The following is a 22,018-nucleotide window of genomic DNA, read 5'->3' as shown; positions in this document are numbered from 1 at the left end:
CCATGAAAGTTTGCACAGACAAGGAATTTGCTTTGGCAGGAAGGTGCATACTGTAAACATATAGGAATCTTAAATTTAAATATGTGGTCTAACTATACTAAGGATACATAAATTAGCAATACTAAGTGGAATATAATTAAAATAAAATATACAATAAAAGTAAAATATAAGTTGCCAATTTACAATATAAAATACAATATAAAATACAAATAATTACAGGAATTGAGTGTAGTGCAAAATGTAAATAGTTTTTAAGGACATTCAGTCAGTGTGAGCTTTGGCCTTGTTGAGGAGGCCAACAACGGAAGGGAAAAAACTGTTTGTATGGCGTGAGGTTTTGGTCCTGATGGACCGCAGCCTTCTGCCAGAGGGGAGTGACTGAAACAGGGAATGTCCAGGGTGGAAGGAGTCAGCCACAATCTTCTTCGCCCGTCTCACGGTCCTCGAGGTGTGCAGGTCCTCGAGGGAAGGCAGATTGCAGCCGATCACCTTCTCTGCAGTGCGGATGATACGCCGCAACCTGCTCTTGTCCTTGGCAGTGGCAGCAGCGTACCAGACGGTGATGGAGGAGGTGAGGATGGACTCAATGATGGCTGTGTAGAAGTGCACCATCATTGTCTTTGGCAGGTTGAATTTCTTCAGCTGCCGCAGGAAGTACATCCTCTGTTGTGCTTTCTTGGTAAGGGAGCTAATGTTCAGTTCCCACTTGAGGTCCTGGGAGAGGATAGTGCCCAGGAAGCGGAAGGACTCCACAGTGTTGACTGGGGAGTCACACAGGGTGATGGGGGTGAGTGGGGCTGTGTTCTTCCTGAAATCCACAACCATCTCCACTGTCTTGAGAGCATTGAGCCACCTGCAGGTGGAATCAGGCACGTTCAGCTGGGAGAACTTGCCCTGAAGCAGAGCGGGGGATGATGGTATTAAAGGCAGAGCTGAAGTCCACAAACAGGATCCTGGCGTAGGATGCTGGGGAGTCCAGGTGCTGTAGGGTGAAGTGGAGGGCCATATTAACTGCATCGTCCACAGACCTGTTGGCTCTGTAGGCAAACTGCAGGGGGTCCAGTAGAGGGTCTGTGATGGCTTTGAGGTGTGCCAGCACCAGGCGCTGAAAAAAGACTTCATTACCACAGAGGTCAGGGTGACGGGTCTGTAGTCATTATGTCCAGTTGGCCTGGGCTTTTTGGGCACAGGGATGATGGTGGAGGACTTGAGACAGGCACATGGCATGTTTCCAGGGAGGTGTTGAAGATGTAGGTAAACACTGGAGACAGCTGGTCAGCACAGTTCTTGAGGGTGGATGGAGAGACAGAGTCCGGCACAGCTGCTTTGCGGGGGTTCTGTCTCTTGAACAGTTTGTCCACTTCTCTCTCCTGAATGGAGAGGGTCGTCACTGTAGAGGGGGGGAGGGGGGAGGCTTCACGGGTGGAAAGGAGTTGTACAGGACTGTCCAATTGTCTTTCAAAACGACAGTAGAACTCGTTCAGGTCGTTGGCCAGACGAGAGTCGTTAGTGGAGTGGGGGGCTCTGGGCTTGAAGTTGGTGATCTGCCTGAGCCCACTCCAGACAGAAGCAGAGTCATTAGCAGAGAACTGGCGCTTCAGCCTCTCCGAGTACAGTCGTTTAGCCTCTCTCACCGCCTTGCTAAACCTGTTTTTCGACTCCTTGAAACTGTCCCTGTCCCCACTCCTAAACGCGGCCTCTTTGTCCAGCCTCAGCCTTCTGAGTTTACCTGTAAACCAGGGTTTGTCGTTGTTGTAGCTCACCCTGGTGCGTGTTGGTATACAGCAGTCCTCACAGAAGCTGATGTATGATGTCACAGCCTCTGTGAGCTCATCCAGACTATTGGAGGCAGTCATGAACATATCCCAGTCAGTAGAGTCCAAGCACGACCGCAATTCTTCCATAGCCTCACTGGTCCACTGTTTCGATGTCCTCACAGCAGGCTTGCAGCGCTTAAGCTTCTGCCTGTATGCAGGAATCAGGTGAACCATGGCGTGGTCTGAGTGACCCAGTCCTGCTCGGGGAACCGCATGGTATGCTTTACTGATTGTAGAGTAGCAGTGATCCAAAGTGTTCCCTTCTCTGGTAGGGCATTTGATGAGTTGTCTGTATTTGGGGAGTTCTTGAGTGAGATTGCCTTTGTTAAAGTCGCCTAGCACAATAACCAAGGAATCCGGATTTTCATGCTCCACGCACAATATCTGGTTAGCGAGCACACGTTGAGCCTCGTTGGCGCTAGCTTGAGGGGGCATGTAGACGCCGACCAGTGGCGAGTAAAAAGGTTTACAGTTAATAAAAAATGTTTCCAGATCAGGAGAACAGTGCTGCAGAATCACTGTCACATCTTCACACCAGCCACTGTTAATGTAAAAACAAATACCACCACGTTTCGTTTTGCCAGAGAGCACAGGGTCACGATCCGCTCTCAGCAGTTTGAAACTTGCTAGCTGTAGCGCAGAGTCTGGGATCAGTTCACTCAGCAATGTCTCCGTAAAGCACAAAACGGAAGATGAATGAAAGTCTCTGTTTTTCCACACCAGTAGCTGAAGTTCATCCAGTTTGTTGCTCAGTGAACGCACGTTGGAGAGAAATATCCCCGGTAACGCTGTAACCTACGTGCCCCACGCCAACGGAGTCGCACCAGTGCACCGGCTCGTTTGCCTCTACTACGGCGCTTCGCTGCTACTAGGACAAAGCCGAGGGCGGCTTTGACTATAATTCCCACTAATTCTGCCGCTGGAAGCAGAAAGGTGGGAAATAAATCCACAGGAGTTGTAGTCCTGATGTTTATAAGTTATTCTCTTGTTAGAGAACCCCGGAAATCTTGGCAGAACACTGAATTATAAGACAAAACAGAGCGCACCTAGCTACCGTGGCTGCCTTCGTCGGCGCCATCTTGATCAACAACTTCGCAATTGTATAACATTTTTTTGTTGAATGCAATTGGTTGCATGCCATTGGTTGTTTGTTTACACAAACAAGGAATTTACTATGGCAAGAAGTTGCATAAAAGTTTAGAATTTAAATGTTGAAAATATAAAATTTATAAATAATTTTAACCACTAGGCCTACTTTACAATGTAAAAAAAAAATACGGCATCTAACCAGAAGTGCAAAATAAGCAAAGTGCAGTGTTGTGTGATTTGCATAAATATCGACAGAAACGGATTTCAGTATGTAGGTAATTATGCCTGTGCTAATACAGTATTAACAGAAAGAACAGTAAGCAGAGTGGTATGATTAGGCATTGTGAACCCTAACAGAATGAAATGTAACCAATATACATTGTTAGTATACTGAAAATTGCTGTAACATAGTTGGTGCCGCTGTCTGTTTGGAACGATTGAGTACAACACGATCGCGTATCGGCGAGATCACATGTCGCAACTCTCTTTTACAATTGCTAAGTCGGGTGACCTGTCTCACAAGTAGCCGAGGCTCCATCAGGCGCTGATGAACTGCTGCGACGATGATGACGTGTTGTACGTGCAGAACGTGGTGGTATGAGAGAGAGAGAGAGAGAGAGAGAGAGAGAGCGAGCGAGAGCGAGAGAGAGCGAGAGAGCGAGAGAGCGAGAGAGCGAGAGAGAGAGAGAGAGAGAGAGCGAGAGAGCGAGAGAGAGAGAGAGAGATGATTTGCACGTAGTTGGGCTGAACCGCCGGCCGTGCAGTGAGACGGCACACGTTCCCTACAGAGAGAGACTACCATTATGTTATGCTTGTTAAATAACCTACATAAGGGAATTCCTCCTCGTTCGTGATATAAATGCAGAACCGCAAACATGCATTCTTTGGTGAACAGGACTTCACATTGAATAAAGTTCAGCGAGATAACTGAACAGTGGGGTCGACATTCTGGCGAGGCATCAGTTAGGCAACTGCCCAAAAAAATAATTTAAAATGTGATAGTATGCTTATCTTGCTAATATCATAGATCACATATCCGGTTAAACCCCATGTTTGTTGCATGTTAAAAGCACCGGGACAGACTTTAAACGTTGAGACAAAGTAGTAGCAGTATTAAAATGCTATAACGATCAGTTTAAATTTGATCAGATGGTAACTGATGTATAGGCTACCCATTGTGGTCACATTTTAGGCCACACTGTAAACAGGACAGAATCGTGGGGCGTGTGTCTTGGAAAACATAGATTGACCAATAAGCTTCGACATCTTTGCCACATGGTTAGGCTTGTTTACTACAAAACCTGAAATCCTGCTGGAAGACACTGCCAAAAACCCGGACATGGATTTTTACCGCTTCACCGCAAACCTCTTCATGTTTGAGGCTGTATTAAATGTTACGAATGGTGTTTCCATAGCGTTGACGCTATCGACTCTATAGACCTCGACGTAAGTATGAGAGCTGTTGGTAGTTTGATTGAATACACATACTTCTGCAAGTGAACAAATCCGTTCCACTGGTTGGAGAATAATCCATTGCGTGTTTGGATTTAACAGGCACTATAGCCCTTTTCAGAGAGAGAACAGAGCATTTTCAAGTTACAGCCGGTCAGAGCGAGCTGGAAGGGAAGGGGGTGTGTAGCTATAACATACGGTAAGCACCCATTGAAACTTTGTGTTGTTGTTCTCAAAGAAAAGTGGCGTTAGTAGGCCTATACAATTCGGCGTGGTCCCTCGGCATATGTTATTGACGAATACATTCACAAGTGTAGCAGTTTAGTGTGTATTATTTCGAATTAGACTTAATGACTTACTTCTGTATTGGAACTGCTGCAATTACCTCGTAGATCAACTTTTATGGGACAATTCTACCTACGAGCTATAGGCAATAGTTTTGCCATTTGAAACATTGTAAATTTTCTTGGAAGAAGTTGTCATTTTGTGGTGTAACCTACACGATGGCAGAATCTAAAGTGTAAAGAAGTCTTATCTAGAATTTTGCTGTAACTATTTTAATCCCACAGTAGTTTACCACTTTATACGTCCCATAGACTAATGCCACGTACGAGTGCAAATAGTAAACAGAGTGAGTGTTATCTTTAATGCAGTAATAGGTCACGCTAAATAGCATGATATAAATTCTGCACACACGATCTATCAAAATTATTAGGGAATGCGAGAAACAGTGCTACAGTTGCTATCTCGACAATGTACGTCCCTTTTGAAATATAACTACAATGTTAGTAAACGTTATGGTTGCTTTGACCGACTTTTGAAGACTTGTTATGGTTAGAGATGCACACAATGAAGGTAGGCTGCAGTAGTGTGTTGGTATGTGATGTTATACCTCGGTTCGACGGTAGGGGATAGACACTCCCTCCAGCATGTGACGGAGGGGCTTGTTTTTCTAAGGTCCAGCCTACCTAACAACATGATGATGTCATATTGATTGACACAGGACATTAAAGACCCCCTAACCCAGAATTGTCACGGTGATATAATCTGGTAACTGGAGAAAATGCAGTCGGTTGATCCGTTTTTTTGGTAGAATAAACATGATGTATCTCGTCGTTCAACATTTACTTTTGTATTAAAGTGCAAAAGTGGAATTATGACAATGAGTACAAAGATTGACAAAGATGACGATAAATGTAACTGTGATGATAGCCTCATGATCATATTCCATCTTTACAAGAGTAAAGATGAACAAAAGTACACAGCTGCTATACACACACATGCTACCAACAAACTTATAGCACATTTGTGGATAACTGTATTCTTTTGGAGGTTAAGTGGAGGTTAATAAGTGGTTATCATGTGTATGTCCATGAAACTAAGAGTATTAAGACTACTCTTTATACTTTATACCATCGACGACTCTACTGGTGCTATGTGAGGGCCCTTGTGGTCGGCCTCATACAAGTTCTCCCCTGTAACAGGCTCCTCTTGCACATGCAACTGCAGGAACCTACAGTAGGGACAATCACTGTAACACTGTCAGCACCATGTTTCACAATTATAATCAAACTTAGGGACAAACTGGTGTGATCAGTTTACCAATGGGTCAGTGAGTCACCGTTTGAAAGACATCTGTCGGAGGGGGAGGTTCTTATATACTGTAGTTAGTTTTCTATTACATACATATTCAGACAAATGCACACATACTGTGACACATTACAACAAACACCCATCCACACACATACACTACAGTAACTTCAGGCAGTATGAGTAAGCCACTCCGGGCAGCTTTGATGTGCACATTTGCATCACTCATGATGTAAAAACCACGATGACTGCCTTAAGGCTGATTTATACTTCTGCGTTTTTACGCACACACACACGGGGAACGCCCTCTCCGTCAAGAAACGCCCTCTCCGTGTCCTCTCCGAGCCTCTCGCAGAGCTCTGCGTGTACCTCCTGATTTTCCTGACTCTCCGTCTGTCCGTCCGTCATTTTACGGATACCCCTTGGCTGTGATTGGTCCGTATTAAGAACCGTTTGCGTCAGGGGCGGGGTTGCCGTGACCAACAAGAGAACAGAATCCTTTGACCGCCATTGTTTTAAGTTTTTACAATTCATATTTCAGCTAAACAGTACATGTAAATCAGCATCTGAATTAAAATGTGACGAGAAATGGGCAGTGTAGTTGCTAAGAATGTGCTTATTTTATTGATGAAGCGGCTAATTTGTAAATTAGCTCCGACTTTTCGATAACCTAGCGAGCAGTGCAGCGCCATCTACTGTTCTAGCGGTGAATTGCTTTCAGCACGCAGAGCCGTCGGAGTAGTATAAATTCAACCAATCCGTCCGACTCCGTGCGTGCGCCTGTCCATTAACAGAGACGCAGAAGTATAAATCGGCCTTAAAAGTTCATGTTGAAGGTGTAGGAAGGTCAGATTGAGTTCATGTGGAGAGGCGTGGCCTAGCTTGGACTACCTAACTTCCTCCATGTCTGGACAGGAAGTTCTGGCATTTAAGGTTTCTATTTAGTTTGATCCGTGTGTCAGTTTGAAATGTATCAACATATTCTAGAAGGTCTCTAGAACAGGTTTACACGAGCCATGCATTTTTTGTTGTGTGTGGTATAAACTAAACACTAATCAAACTGTTCCCTCTGTCACAGATCTCCTCCATGTCTCTGTTGTCCTTTACTACTACCTGGCCAGAAGCAGGAGACCAGGAGAGTGGTGCTAGTGACCGTACAGAGAGACAAATGTTGCAACAGATTGACAGACAGACAGACATGATACCCAAAACACGTCTAGGGAAGCGTTCTCCAATGGGAGCACTGGTGTACCCCTCCCAGGAGGTTTCCATGGAGTCTCAGGGGTTACACAGAGACTCTGGACCCCAGCCCCACCTCGGCAGTGTCAAGCTGCACCCAGGGCAGAAGGTAAAGGCCTAGACTAAGTGTATATAATATACGATTTACATTTATATTCTGTATATATGTATTTATGCGTACATCCTTGGTCTCTTCCAGGTGTATGTGATATGTGGAGGACAGGAGTGCTGTGGGGTGGTGGAGCAGCATTACCATATGGATAACCAGGTGTCTATCCTGCTTCCTGCTCTGGGACAGCACATCCTGAGGAAAATGGAAGACGTGTGGACCACCCCCTCTACCCCTCCACCCCCCCCCACCACCCCAAGCACTGTCAGCTCACCACTCACTGTCTCCTCCTGCATAGACGTACCAAGGAGGTAAGGCTACAGTGGTGTGTGTGTATGTGTATGTATGTTGAGTGTGTGTGTGTGTGTGTGTGTGTGAGAACCTGACCTCCTTTCCCTGTCCACTCTGATGTGTAGCAACCACAGCCCTGAGGCGGTGGACATGGATGAGATGATGGCAGCTCTGGTGCTCACCAGCCTCTCCTGTAGCCCAGTGCTGCAGAGTCTACCTCAGAGAGAAACAAGTGAGAGGGGAGAGTCACACACACATCCAGGAATGGGCACATAAAGGCAAAGACTCACATGCACATATACACACAGACAGAGTCACTTACACACACACGCACACGCGCACACACACATAGACACTCAAAGGCATAGATTGATGCACTCTTCAAATAAACTGGCTCTTGCTGCTGCTAGTCATTCCAATTATGGAGTGTGTGTGTGTAGCAGGTGTGGAGTGTGGTGGAGGGGAGCTCTCTGACAGTGGCAGCAGTGGTTACTGGAGCCTGGACTGTGGCAACGGAAGTCCTGATCCCTCTCCTCCAATGACTGAGGGTAGCCTGGCCACACCCCCTGACGAGGGATTGGACATGGAGCTGGAGCAGGTGCTGTTTGATGAACCAGCACCAAGGAGACGCAGGGTGAGAGGACAGAGAGATTGGTTTATGAAACCTAAGACCAAGAAAGACTCCTGCATACTTCTACACACTCGCAATTTATTTTTCCCCCTAGTCTTTTTCTTCTCTTTACCTCCTTCCCTGTTCCTTCCTCTGCCTCTTTCACTTATTCCGCCCCCATCTCTCCCTCCAGAACTCGGTGAAGTTGGCTTACAGGTGTCTGTGGCCAAGTTGTGGAAAGGTGCTGACATCAGTGGTGGGGATCAAACGCCACATTCGTACACTCCACTTGGGGTGAGTGACACACATCCACCTCAACACCACCTTCTCATGAAGCTATCACACTGATAGGACAGTACTTTTGGCATAAACATTAAACCTTCTTTTCTCCATCCCAATTTTTTCTCCTCCGCTTCCTCCATCCCTCTCTCCCTTAGCCAAAGTGGTGAACATGAACGTTGTTCTCGCAGCGAGGAGGACTTCTACTATACTGAAATCCATCAGAGAGACCCTCTCACTCCTCTTCCACCGGTCCCCTCCAGCCTCACACTCTCCAGGCCTGAATCCCCCAGCGACAGAGGCCCCCAGCCCAGCCCGCTGAGCCTGTCAGCTCCCTCTGCCTCCGGAAGCATCTGGCAGGTCCACTCAGAACACTCCTACCAGGTAGGGAGCACACTTCGGGCCTTATTTTAACGATCTGAAACGCAAGTATCAAAACGCAAAGCGCAAGTAACTTTGTGGGCTGGACTCCGGCGCTGTTGCTATTATACCGGCGGGATAAATGACTGCGCCTGACACAAATCTAAAATGGGTTGGTCTGAAGTAGCTACATTACTAGAGGGGGGGGTTTGGGTGTAACGTGCAATAAACCAATCAGAGCGTCATCTCACATTCCCTTTAAGAGCAGGCGAGCTTGTTCCATGGCGGATTACTATTATAACAGCGGATTTGCCGAGCGCACGCCAGGAGCGGTTCACAGCCGAGGAGACCGTCATTCTCATCAAGGCTGTAAAAGATAGAAAAGGGACATTGTATTGGAAAGTCTGTTAAAATACAGTTTAACAGTTTTCTTGTTGCCGACTCGTGCTGCTCATTCAAATTCTTATTTTTATATATATTTTATTTTTTTAATTGTTATATTTTTTAATTGTTTAGTTCTTAGAATTAGTTCAACTATTGTACTTTTTTACTTAATTTAAGACCCGTATATGTTTATTGTTTGCACCTTCCTGCCACAGTAAATTCTGTGTTTGTGTAACATGCGCTACTTGGGGAATAAACCAAATTCTTTTTTCCTGGTCTGTGGCGGAACAGTTTTTCTGAAACTGAAAAATTGCACCAGGGAACGTTTGCGTCGGAACACGCCTCCTTTTTTTGCTCAACCGTCCCCGAGAGCGCAAGGTCATTTCCAAATTTACCGACGTGCGTCTGTGGAGGGAAAAGTCTGCTTTGCATCAAGTGCAAACTATGAATGATACTTGCGCTGGGTGCAAGATAGGGCCCTTCATCCTCTTAATTCATCACCCATCACAGGAGTGGAGAGGATGATTCTAATATACACGTACATAGATTTCTCAGAGTCACTGTATTGATACTTTAACTTTTTGATAGGTTCATATAAAAAATATAAAATAAATATATATGGTGTAGATGACGATTAACTATTATATTCTTAAATGCTGTATCCTATGATGGCAGATGTAGTTTTAAACTCTGATACTGTTGATGCTAAAGGAGCTACAACACACTGTATGTTACTTGGTGTCAGGCGATGTACATTAAATCATGGGCATTGATATGAAGTTGGTTACCACTTTGTTTCTATAACTTCCTTTACTTTTATTTTATAAGGGATTTACTCCAATTGGGCACTGATATTGGGTGACTAGACCTGATTTGCTGGTGGCATTGGAATTCATCCCAAATGTGTTTGATGGTGTTTTGGTCAGGTATCAAGCCAAAACAGGAAAGGGCCTTCCCCAAAGACCTTCCCGGTTGCCTAGAATGACATTTTATGCTTTAGCATTAATATTTCATCCAGTAGGCTAAGGACTCTAGCCTCAAAACCCTGAAAAAATCCCCCTCTGTTAATTGGCTTAATAATGCCTCCATACACAAAACGAGGTCCATATAGATAGGCATTTGGTGTGGTAAAAACTTGACCTTGCCTGCACAGAGCCCGGACCTTAACACCATCAATCGTATTTGCTTCAAATTCCATCTGCAAGCCAGATCTATTCAACCAACATCAGTGCCCAAGCTCCCTAAATCGCATGTGTCTGAATAAGAACAAATTCACACAGATACATTCCAAATTAATGTGGACAACCTTCCCGAATAGTGGCAGTTTTTATAGCTACAAAAGGGAAAACTCCATGTTAATGTCCATGGTCTTTAAATAGGATGTCCATCAATCTCATATAGGTGTGATGGTCAGGTGTCCACACACCCGTGGCCATGGGTTGTAGCTATGATGATCACAGGTGTAAGTCTGTATTGATCATGTTATTGATAACCCACAGGCCCCTGCTCCTGTCTGTGTGGTTGCCCCTAACCCCACCTCACACTGCAAACAGGTAGGCTTGAATCTTGACCTTCTGACCTTCGGAACCCCTAGCCATTACACAAGCCTTGAAGACCCCAGGTTATCTGACACCTGCTGTATTAGACATAGTTAACCTTAGCACAAAACTGCGCTTATTGTGTCGTTTTGGATAAAAGCCAACTGATTTCCACACACAGATCTGCAACCACATCGATACTATGTGACCGCTCAATGATGGGGTTGTCTTTCTCTGTATGACACTGTTAAAGATATACAGGCCATGTTTGTATCTTCAGAGACCAGCCTGACTATACATGTCCTGCAGCCAGGCTAAATTCATCACATACTTTGTGTGGAAATTGTGCCGAAATACAGTATTTCCCAGACCCAATTGCTCCAGCCGGTTGGCAGTGAGTGTTCTTCGAGATTTGTCCTATTTGGACAAAGAACGCTTGTTTTCAAGAATCCATTTAGTCCTGCCCCAGAGCTACTTCTTAGCCAATCATCTGTCAGTGATTTTTACCAAGCAATTCCCCAGTTGATTTGATCATAGTTTCCATCGCTGAGTTGCCTTTGTCTGGCCAACCTCCATTCACCCTGGTGCAACACTTCCACCCAGTGGGTCTCAGTGGGAGGTACAGCTAATATTTTAACAGTAAACAACATGGACAAAGACCCATTAGTGGAGATCATGGTCCTCCATGTGTTGGCAGCAAACACAGACATCCTGACTAATATGTGCACACTCAGTCCCTGTTTCGTAATATAAGCATGCAATAATTAGTTTTGAGATTATAAGGTTTAAAATATTTATGGTAAAAACAAATGATTCTTTAATCAACGGATCTGTGTTGTATTTCATAATGATGCTCATAGTCTTGCCCTTATTGATGAGGATTCTTTGGAACTTCACTCCTTTCACTCCATAATTATCACCATTACTTTCTATCTGCTGTCTGTAGTTATAGATGTTGCTTAACCTATCAGGATGGGGGGGGGGGGGGTCAATGTTGCTCTTTTTCCCATGACGCTCTCCTCATCCATCTGATCTGTCCAACCCATCTCCCCAGCTCTCCCTCTCCTCCCCTTTCTCCTCCCCTCACTCCTCTTTCTCGCCCTCCCTCCAGGCTGGATCATTCCGTGTGCGCTCCGTCAGTGTTGGGGAACAGTGGCTTCAACAACACAGCGCCTCCATCAGGCCACACCCCGCCAGTACCTCTCCCCCACGCACGCACTGGACCTCCAGGTAAAGGTTCTTGCTGTTGTACAATATTACTACATTGTTCTGAACTAACTATATTTAGTTACAAAACTGGAACATAATGAAGTTAATGTATTAGTTTATCAATAATAATGATAACAGTAGTGTTATATGTATTACTAATCTGCAATCTGGAATAACTGAGCTACAGGTACTAATGTTAACTCATTTGAACGTTCTCTCTTTCTCTCCCCCACCCCTTCCTTCCCTCTTCCTTTCCTCCCAGGAGGGTGCGTGGAGAGGCTAAGAAGTGTCGGAAGGTGTATGGCATCGAGCACCGGGACCAGTGGTGTACTGCATGCCGCTGGAAAAAAGCCTGCCAGCGCTTTCTGGACTGATCACCCTTGGATAGAGGGATGGAGGGAAGGAGAGGGGGATGAGGGGGAGGAGACAGGAAGATAGACTATAACAGAGGAGGGTTCACCTCCTTAATAAACTCTGAGGAGATGATACCTGGAGTCAACCAGCAGAGCACCAGTGTATGTGTTGGTGTCTCTTTTTAACTTGTACTTTTGTACATTTTGTGATGTTTTTTATGCTTGGGGGGGTTCCTAAAGTGTAATGGTGTATTTTGTGTATGTTTTGAAATTGGTGCTGGCGTTGAACAGGGAGAGGGCAGCTGTAATCAAATATGATCTTTAAGAGCAGCTAACAGCACCCTATTCCTCAGTTTATCTGACTGAAATTATTTCAGAGGAAATGAGGTATGCCATTTGTCCTAACAATTGGAGTCTGTTGTCTTTTCAAATTCTGTTATCTATTCCATTTTATGATAAATGCCTTTTTCGAACTGATAGGAAGTTATATACCCTTGATTCCGCTATATAGGTTTCTGTCAACCAGTTAATAGTCAACACGTCTGAACACTCAGAACTGGACATACGTCATTTGATGATTGTGTCATTGTGATGAAGTGTATATTTGGACCATCCGAGTTTCTGGATTACATAAATACACGTGTTTCTCCCTTAAAACTGCAAGTAGCTTTTTGATGAAATTAACTTTTTCTTTTGGGAACAAAAAACATGTTTTGTATGGGTATTTTGTGCGTTTTTGTATGTTATAAAGTTGTCTTTGTGTTGCCGCTGTTGCTCTGAGAAAAGTTTCTCTCAGGTGTTGTGATAATACTTAAAGTAAAACTTACTGAACCACCTGGCCATGAGGTAACACATTTGATCTCTTCTGAACCATAACCCCTTTACCTCTCAGACCTGTGCATTATCTTCCAAGTGAAACATCTTTTCACAAACCAGTCCTTTCATTATTGCCTTAAAAGCTAAAATAGTATATTGGACATCCTTGTTAGTGAGGTGTGGTGACAGAAATATGTATGTTTTGTAACTCCCCTATTCATTTATCTCTGGTGGGGTGTTGATGACATATTATGTGAGAGAATACAGATCCATCCTGCTAAAACCTGTCTACATGCCAAACATGACATTGTGATGATGAGGAAATATATGTCCGTGATAACTTGACATGGATACCTGGAGTCTTCATTTAACTTCTTAAAGAAGGTCAAGGGTTGTTTATTGTAAAATCTATTTACATTGCTATGTATATTAGTCTTATATTAGAAACATGTATGTCATAACTTTTACTTGCCGAGGCAGACGACTGTGATAAACCCAAAAACTTGTTAAATGTGTTTAAACCTTAAAAACATATAACCTGCAGCCATGAATCCACAGAGCAAAAAAGCAAATCAAGTTTATTTATGTATATTGTGCTATGTATAATTTAGCCATGTATGTAGCCATTTTTTGCCATATACTCTTCTATACACCATCTGAAATGTTTGTTGTTAAACTCTTCATAAAGACTGATTCTTTGTTTGTTGGGTCTTGTTTATTTTCAAAATATTCTAAAATTCCAATTACACAATTGCTACAGTACTGTTGATATGAATCTGAACTGAACTAACTGGAAGACAGCTGTATAGCTTTGATTGGAAATTTTGAATGAATTTGTATCTGAGTTATATGGAACATTTGGACCTGCATGGAGTGTTGCATGAATATCATTCACTTGAGAAACAACTTTATTGATCTGTTGAATCTTTGCTATGTGTCGTAGCAGATTGAATTTAGACTGCTTTAACAGCTGGTTTAAAACAGCTGAAGGGAAAGTGAAAGTAAAGATGGTCTAACGGGCCAAAAGGAATGTTGAACAAATGCTTTGTTTAAAATAATAATGAACAAAACCACTCTTAAGCAATATAAGACCTGCAGCTCTTTTTTGCTTTGACTCTTTACTGTTCCAATTTATAAATGTATATGCAGAATAATGTGACAGACTAAGAGGAGAGCTGAAGCATCAATATTGTATGTAATGAGAGTGAATACACCATTTTGCAGTTTTATTGTGAAAATCTATGTCATGCATACTGAAGAGCATTGTAGAACTCTAATAGATTTGTAGAATTTGAAAAGAGTGTGCAACATTATGGAACAAAACAATTCCAGACGCAGAATCATTTGCTGCATGAAAAGTCACAAAGGAAATAGTAAACTATCTTTATTGATATGTCCAATATCTGTTATGTACAGGTTTTATATTGAACAACCACATCAAATTCATACATGGCAACAATTGTTATCATAGTTAACCACAATTTATACAATAAATATGCTTTGTCTGCATACATAAACACTCAAGATCAATACTCATGACAGAACCGTTTCCTAGAAAGCTATCTAAAGGCAATTTTTTCAGTTGAAAGATTGACTGAATATTGGAATACTGGGATTGGTCGAAACTCACCCATTATCATTCATTGTGATCGATTCTGATCCAATTCATGGACTGCGATACTACTGTCAGCCACAGGGGGTGGTATAGGCATAATAATGAACATGCCCTGAGCCTTGTAACAAGTAAAAATAGTGATGGGGTAGGTGCAAAGTGATGCTTAGGTGGTACTGGGATGACAGCTTTGCCAAATCTTAACTTGTGGTAACCCATCGTAAAATGTACTTTGGTAGAAACTGCTTTGATGTCAGATAGCCATTGCTACCTTGGTGACCAGAAGGTTGTGTTCATCAGTTTTTCACTGAATGTCCAAGCAACAAAATGCTAACAACTTAAAACAACAGAAACTGCTGTTGCATCCTTATGACAAATAAAGGCAAAATGGCTTTGAAAATGATGCAACTGATAGAACAGCATGAAGCAAGTTTGCCTTTTTTTTACTGTTGTTTATTGTCGTCCTGTAAAGTAACAGTATTTGGATGGGATTTTTCAGAAAATCTAATTATACACACTTCATTAATAGTTTATGCTTATTACCTTATCTTTATCAACATGTTATCATTCTCATCTATGAGAGAATATGTAAGGCTGAAGCTGAAGTGATCCATGTGTTTGACTTCATTGTGAATATCCATGAGGTTGTGGTCAGGATAGATCATTCTCCAAGGTGGCAAATTTTACTTTGAGAGGTGTATTCATGTACATGCATACAGTACCAGTACACATTTTCTGTCCAAACTTTTGACTGGTACTGTATGTTTAAGTATGTGTGTGTGTATGTGTGTGTGGATGTTTCTATGGGGCAGGGTTGAAACAGGGTTGTTTGCGGGTTGCAGGTAATAAGGTTGGTTTATAATCCATTACTCAACATGTCGGGCTACAACTGAGCATCAAAATGTTGCAATGATAGTTTATACTCTAAGTTACTTTATCTCTGAACTACTTCACTCTGGTGACATTGCGACGGTTATCCTGCATGTTGCAGAGACATAAGAAGTACCAAATTTGCCATGGTTATTTGAGAGCAAGGCATCAGGATCCAATACATGAATACACGTTCATGGATATATGGTAAACGTAAAATATTAGGCTCGTTAGCAACTCTGTTAATGGATTTCTTAGTAGTTTGTAAAGTAACAAATTGTAATATCAATTTGTAGAGGGAATAAAGGCAAGCATGTATTAAATTATGAATTGTCAAAGTGGATTGGCAGTACAGTGTTGCAACCCGCTGTCGCTATTGGGTATATACTTTTGAATAACAACAATTACATCTTTGAAGTCATCCGACAATAGAATGTTGGTTAATGGCCCAAAAACTGTTGCACGACATGTCAAGCAATGGGGTATAAAGTAGCCTTCAGTATGTGATGTTTGAGGCTTGGTCTAGAGCCTGGGCCATGTGTCATGTGTTATGGACAGGGTTATGGGTGGGGCTACACCTCGCTCTGCTGGGTGAAGTCCTCAGACATGCTGTTGTACTCGCTGGCCCTGGTGCTCATCCCCAGGTACTGCTTCAGGAACTCACTGAAGCGTTTCTGGTTGTTCCACTTGCGGGCAGATTTACGAACGCCAATAAACCCTCCATAACGCTTCTGGAACGACCTCCCTGGGTCCATCAACTTCCTGTAACCGTGCTTCCCTTTGAGAAAGCCCCCAAAGCGCTTTGACAGGCTCAGCCCTGCTCCTTCCTGCCCCTGCTCCATTGCAACTTCTCCCTCCTCCACCCCTTCCCCCTCGACTTCCTCCTCAGCCCGAGGCTGCTGCGAGTTGTAGCCAGCGGAGCCTGCAAGCTGATTGTTCCAGCTGTCCAAATCCAGCTGGTCCAGGCCGAGAGCATGGGACACCTGGTCGTAACGCTGAACAGTTGGGCCATACAGGAATCCCTCCTGCCCCTGTTCTTCCTCTGCTTCTGGCAGCAGAGCTTCCACCCGCTCCTGTGCTCGTTTTAGCATGGTGCCCCCTAGAGACAGGGAGGGGAACTGTGCTGCCTTGCGACAGAGGTCCCAGGTGTATGCTGAAGAGATGCTGCCCTCACACTCCACCACACATACCTAAGAAATGCAACCACAGAAAAACACACATACAAACACACAGACTGTGGTGTTAAAGCTACATCACAGTATTTGAAAAACAAAAAGCAATTCCATGTTTACATAATGACAAATTCATGAAGAGTGTGACCATACCCCTAACCCTAAGGTCTCTGTGGAGTACCTGTGTGAATGCACCCTGGCCTGGTGCAGATGTGGATTTTAAAGAAACAGAACGAGAACATGAAAAACTCAGGGAAAGAGAAAGACAGAGAAAGCAACAACAAATTAAACCTCTTTACTTCCTTTTACCCTCATCTGTAAAACTCTCAGTGGAGATGTTTCAGTGCGTCAGAATTGAAATGGACACCACTTTCACAGCTAATTTTATCTCTGACAGCCTTTCCTCCAGCTCAAGGACAAGGACCAAGCCTGAGAACTCTATACGCAGGAGTGTGTGCATGTATGTGCTTGTGTGTGTGACGCCAAGCCCAGACTAGTCGACCAGTAGACGTCACAGCTGCTTTGGTTTTGATACCAAAGAAAGGGATGAGGTGTTAATTGTATTATTTTATTATATTCTTAGCCATTACCCTCCTTCAAGGGCATGGTCAGCAAAACGACTGAGTTGAATTTTCTTTTCATAGTCCCGGATGCAAAAGGGAATGACAGCAATACAAACAAACGCAGAGCTAAGGAACAAGGAGGGGGCAATGGGGGGGACTTGTGTGTGTGTGTTTGGGGGAGGGAGGACATATCTATCCTCAGAAATCAATTAGTCAACACAATTTAAAACTCAAATGCCAGGGGGGTAATATCATGAGTCAGAGAAAGGGAATGAGGTATGAGAAAAGGGCAAATGAGATAAGGGGAAGAGAAGAGTTTGGTAAAGTGATTAATGGATGGATGTGGATATGTGGAGGTGAGAGTTTGGAGGCTAGAGAGGGATAGAGACTTTGAGATTAGTGACACTGGTGATAATGTCTCTTTATTGACTCTTACAACTTGAAAGTGAGTGTGAAAATGTGTAATTAGTGTGTGTGTTTGCATGTCCATGCTTTGTATGAGTGTGCACAGCAAAGATAACCCTTATTTGTGACAGCTGATGTCTAACCTGCTGCTCTTTCTTGATTGTCATCCTAAATAGTCTCTGAGCTCATTGGTCATCAACTCAATAGTTCTAAATGAGTGTATTAGCTAAAGGGATTTGATTGAATCGTTTTTTCTTTCATGATCTATAACAACATTGATCTCTCAATCACCCTGGAATATGCGACAGTAACCCCTTCATCCTCTGCCAGGAACCTCGTGTTAGTTTGAGATAGTGTAAAGATATATCAATGTAGGAGGCTACTTTTCTTAGTTGCTGTGGCAAATCTTTAACAAATAAACGTAAGAAACGGTCGTAACATAATGGGGTGGAACGTTGGAAAGTTTGACTGCAGACTTGATTACACAGAGAACATTCATCAGCATAAAAATTCACAACTGAAAGTTATAACTTTGTGTTTGTTTGTATGTTTTCTGTTTTAGATGCCCTAACTCAGCAAATGGGGACAGGAATCTCAGAATTTGCATTTGCCCAGGCCACACAAATGACTTTGCTATGCCCCAGACTGTGGGGCTGGACGCCAAACAGCAGGAGTGAAAGTTTGTATTTATTTATAAGTAAATATTTTTACTAATAAAAATTGTATTTTTTTCATTTACATATCACATAAACCTAATGTGTAGGAGAGCCTTCATAACATTAATCCTAGCTGTAAGCAGGACATTTTCACCCATTACAGGCTACGTTTTGTGGTTTCATATCGATTGAAATACCATTGAAGTCATGTTGAACTATAGTTAGGTTATGAGTACGTTGTTTCAATAGTAATATTGGTGGAAATACCGTTAATATCGCGTTGATTTTGGGTTGTGATTTCAACGTTGTTTCAATATTAAATAAGGGTGCAAAATGATGTTGAATCAACATCAGAGTCTGGCGTTGGTTCACTGAAATTAGCGTTGACAGCGGAATGTTGATTCAACGTAGTTTCAGTGAAGTTTGCTATCTCCTCACAGCCCAACATTGCATTGTTTCCCGGTTGTGTACTGTTGTGGACGCTAGTGACGTTGGTAATCGTCGGTAATCGTCGGTGATCGTCGGAGAACGCTGGTCAAAAAAAAAAAAAAAAAGTTTTGAACATGCACAAAAGTTCTCATGGAGACCAGCGTTCTTCAACGTTTAATTTTAAACGCTGGATAACACTGAAGAACGTTTGTGGAACGTTTGACTAACGTTACACGGGTTTGGCTATCGCTAGCCAGTTAACGAGCCCTAGCGTTCGTTTTCATCGTTTGCTTTCGTCACACGTCGTCGCAACACAGTGACACGTCGTCATACACTATAGTTTTCAGGGGTGTCTTGGTCGCTGTTACCATAGATATATATATATCTATGGCTGTTACCATAGATATGTTACACGCTCCTCATGCGTCAGTCCCACGCTAGTCATGCGTCATAGTCACACGTTAGTCACACGCCAGATGTGTCCACCTCCCCCTAGAACGCTCGAAATTGAACGATTAGAACTTTCAGAGAACGTTAACTAGAACGTTATGGTGTGACGGAGCCTTTAGAAATGATTGGCTGGACCTGATGTTTCAGGATCACAATGACTCTTATTGAGAGTCTTGTTGCTCTTGTTGGTTAGCTGTAACTGACTAAAAACTATTGTACTTGCTGTGTAATGTATCTTTGTTGCTTGCTTTGTTTTTTCACAGGTATACCCTTGCGCTTTTGAGGTTCATGTTGTTAAATTGTTTAATGCTCTTATGGTTCTTCCCTTTGGGACTTATTTCGTTTTCACAATGGATGCGTCATGTTTTGGCTACCCACAAAGTTTGGGGCTATCTCGTTATTATCAGTGACCTATGCACTTTTGTTAAACTCTCTTTGGAAGTCGCTTTGGAAAAAAGCGTTTGCTAAATGCATAAATGTAACGTAATGTAACAACATAAGGAGAACTGAGAGGGGGACTGACAGGGCATTGCTGACCAAGATTCAGACCCAGGTTTGAGGTTGGAGCATGTGGTTTTGTGGCCTTAGCTATGGCCTTGAATGGAGCCATGCAGCCAGTAAAAAGAAAGAGATGAGAGACTAAGAGAAAGACAGAGAGAATAAGGGCCATGGTGCAGGTTATCTCACCATGATGTTAAAGTTGAGTTCTTTTGGCAGAAGCTGGGCGCAGGAGAGGCATTCAGCCTGGCAGTTACAGTGCCCAGGCACACAAAGACACAGCAACAGCAGTGCCAACATAGGACTCTTCATAGTGATGGCACAGCGGAGAGAAGACAACCTGGTGGAAGGAAAGAACAGTATAAGTAGAGGAGAAAAGAGGTCAATTGGTACAGTAGATAAGGAGAATACAAAAGTAGGATAGAAATAAGTAAAGAGACCGGATTGGAGAGAGGGATGGATGTGAATGTTTTGACCTTTGACCTGCTTACACTATGAGAGTGAGGGATATTGATACCAAGAGAGAAAAAAATGAAAATACATAAGCAGTCAAAGAGAGACAGACAGACCGACACAGACAAGAAAATTAGAGAGAGAAAGAGAAAGAGTGGAAAGAATGACAACAGATAACAACGGAAAGGCATATAGAAAGACAGATAATAAGCATAGTTCCTCGTCAAGTCTCCGTCCTTGATTTTGAACCAAAGACTTGTGAAATTATCACAAAAAACTGGGCCCATGCACCTCATTAACCAAACTCATCATCTCCTTAATGGACCCCTGAAAAAACTTAGAGGGAGGGGGCCTATTAGTCAGTTTTAGATTTAGAATTGATTTGAAAGAGATGGGAGATTCACAGACACACGTAAACAAAAGACAAAGGAAGAAGCATACAGTATTATATACATAATATCTGTGCGTTTGTGTCTTAATTCATTCATTCAGTTCATGTATTTTGATGCTAATGGGACATCTACAAACTTTATTTTGAATTATTTCCTTAGAATGTTTTTATTTGCTGAAATTGTTGATTAACTGGATACAACTGAATAGTTATTCACTGGACACTAAACAAGAAAAAAGAGGTATGTTTCATTTAGCTACTGTTAAATGAAACAAACAATGCAAGGCATTGTGTGCACCTCTTCCTTCCTTTAACTCAGCCGCGAAACAAAGGGTGTCTTGGCGGCTCCTTACACAATCCATACTCTCTCTGAGTGAGACTATTTTTCAGTGCTGTTCAGAGAAATGTAGAGAAAGAGAAGTTGTCTGACATGAATGCTTAGAGAGGGGGAGAGAGAGACATACGGAAGTGAATTTAAAATACAAATGCAGGATGCTCGGGTAGGAAGACAGGATTCTTGAGGTGGGATTGTAAAAAGCATCTTATTAAATGAGATTAATGGTTTCTACTGTCTGCTAGAGTGAGACAGGTCTGAAAGGAACAAATCTAATTGGTAGGATGTTTCATCTCATCAGAGAAAAGGAGATGTTTGATAAGTGGTATGGTTATGGAATATGTGGGATGTATTGAGAGGCCTGTGTGAGACTGAGGCCAGTTGTGACACGTGATACCTCAAAGCCTCAAGAATAGCGTGAGAGGTAGATGCTCTTACACTATGGTTTAGTTCCCCAGCTACTGACTTCCCAAAGCTGAATTTGTTCACTGTTATGCTAAGATGATTGTAGCTGGTGGGACCGTGAGTGTAGGGAACTTTTATTTTTACTCACCTCTGTCATCTTTCTCCTGGGTTGACGTCACTAGTAGGGGCTGGGTGTGGTTTCCAATTAGTTAAAGTGGGGACAGGCATGGAGATATATAGACCTTGGGTCCCTATGCCGGGAGCGTGCATTCCCGATTGTGGAGTGTAGCCGTGTTCTGGAGTGGTGTCTGCAGCGACACGGTAGCGTGTTATTGAGCAGATGCCGACAGGAACTTGTTGAGCGCCTCCTGATCAAGCGCCTCATGATCAAGTGTATCAGTGCAGTGATTATTTTACTGACAGCATATAGACGCCAGGTGCAAGACGCGCTCGGGCGCAGTGTTTAGACCACGGAGAAGCTATAGCAGCACGCAGCACGCAGCTATACAGCATTGTCGGCTGCTGTTCCCTTGTGTTGGGTTGTTTGCACGTATGTACGGGTGCTGCTTTTAGAAGTTAATGATATTTGTTTTGTTTTTCCCCTCTAGCCTGGGGGCCTAGTGGTATATCTGTGGTTAGGAAGA

At 43.1% G+C, this 22,018-nt stretch overlaps 2 protein-coding genes across 5 annotated transcripts; one reads left to right on the top strand and one right to left on the bottom strand.

Moving 5' to 3' along the window:
• The first annotated feature begins 4,194 nt into the window (after positions 1-4,194).
• Positions 4,195-13,838, top strand: znf395a (zinc finger protein 395a). 4 transcript variants are annotated; one of them, XM_084668063.1, is made up of 11 exons: positions 4,198-4,352; positions 4,461-4,557; positions 7,027-7,296; positions 7,387-7,607; positions 7,713-7,819; positions 8,031-8,221; positions 8,391-8,491; positions 8,635-8,860; positions 10,720-10,773; positions 11,813-11,988; positions 12,230-13,838. In XM_084668063.1, the coding sequence occupies exons 3-11, from the start codon at positions 7,036-7,038 to the stop codon at positions 12,339-12,341; spliced, it is 1,449 nt and encodes a 482-aa protein (XP_084524189.1). In that variant the 5' UTR covers positions 4,198-4,352; positions 4,461-4,557; positions 7,027-7,035; the 3' UTR covers positions 12,342-13,838. The 4 variants fall into 4 exon arrangements, with proteins under 4 accessions (XP_084524188.1, XP_084524189.1, XP_084524190.1 ...); XM_084668064.1 differs by having other exon boundaries at positions 8,028-8,221; positions 11,870-11,988; XM_084668061.1 differs by having other exon boundaries at positions 8,028-8,221.
• A 2,125-nt stretch (positions 13,839-15,963) lies between these two features.
• On the bottom strand, positions 15,964-20,103 carry pnoca (prepronociceptin a). The gene is made up of 2 exons (XM_084668272.1): positions 19,981-20,103; positions 15,964-16,808 (listed from the first exon to the last, which is right to left on the bottom strand). Exons 1-2 carry the CDS (start codon positions 20,101-20,103, stop codon positions 16,191-16,193), a joined length of 741 nt encoding a protein of 246 aa, XP_084524398.1. The 3' UTR covers positions 15,964-16,190.
• Positions 20,104-22,018: the final 1,915 nt, after the last annotated feature.

This window comes from Hypomesus nipponensis, chromosome 12 (assembly GCF_054491055.1).
Source record: "Hypomesus nipponensis isolate SF chromosome 12, ASM5449105v1, whole genome shotgun sequence".
Classification (NCBI taxonomy): domain Eukaryota; kingdom Metazoa; phylum Chordata; class Actinopteri; order Osmeriformes; family Osmeridae; genus Hypomesus; species Hypomesus nipponensis.
Note: the sequence above shows the minus strand (reverse complement) of the source record. Positions and strands in the feature narration are given on the sequence as shown.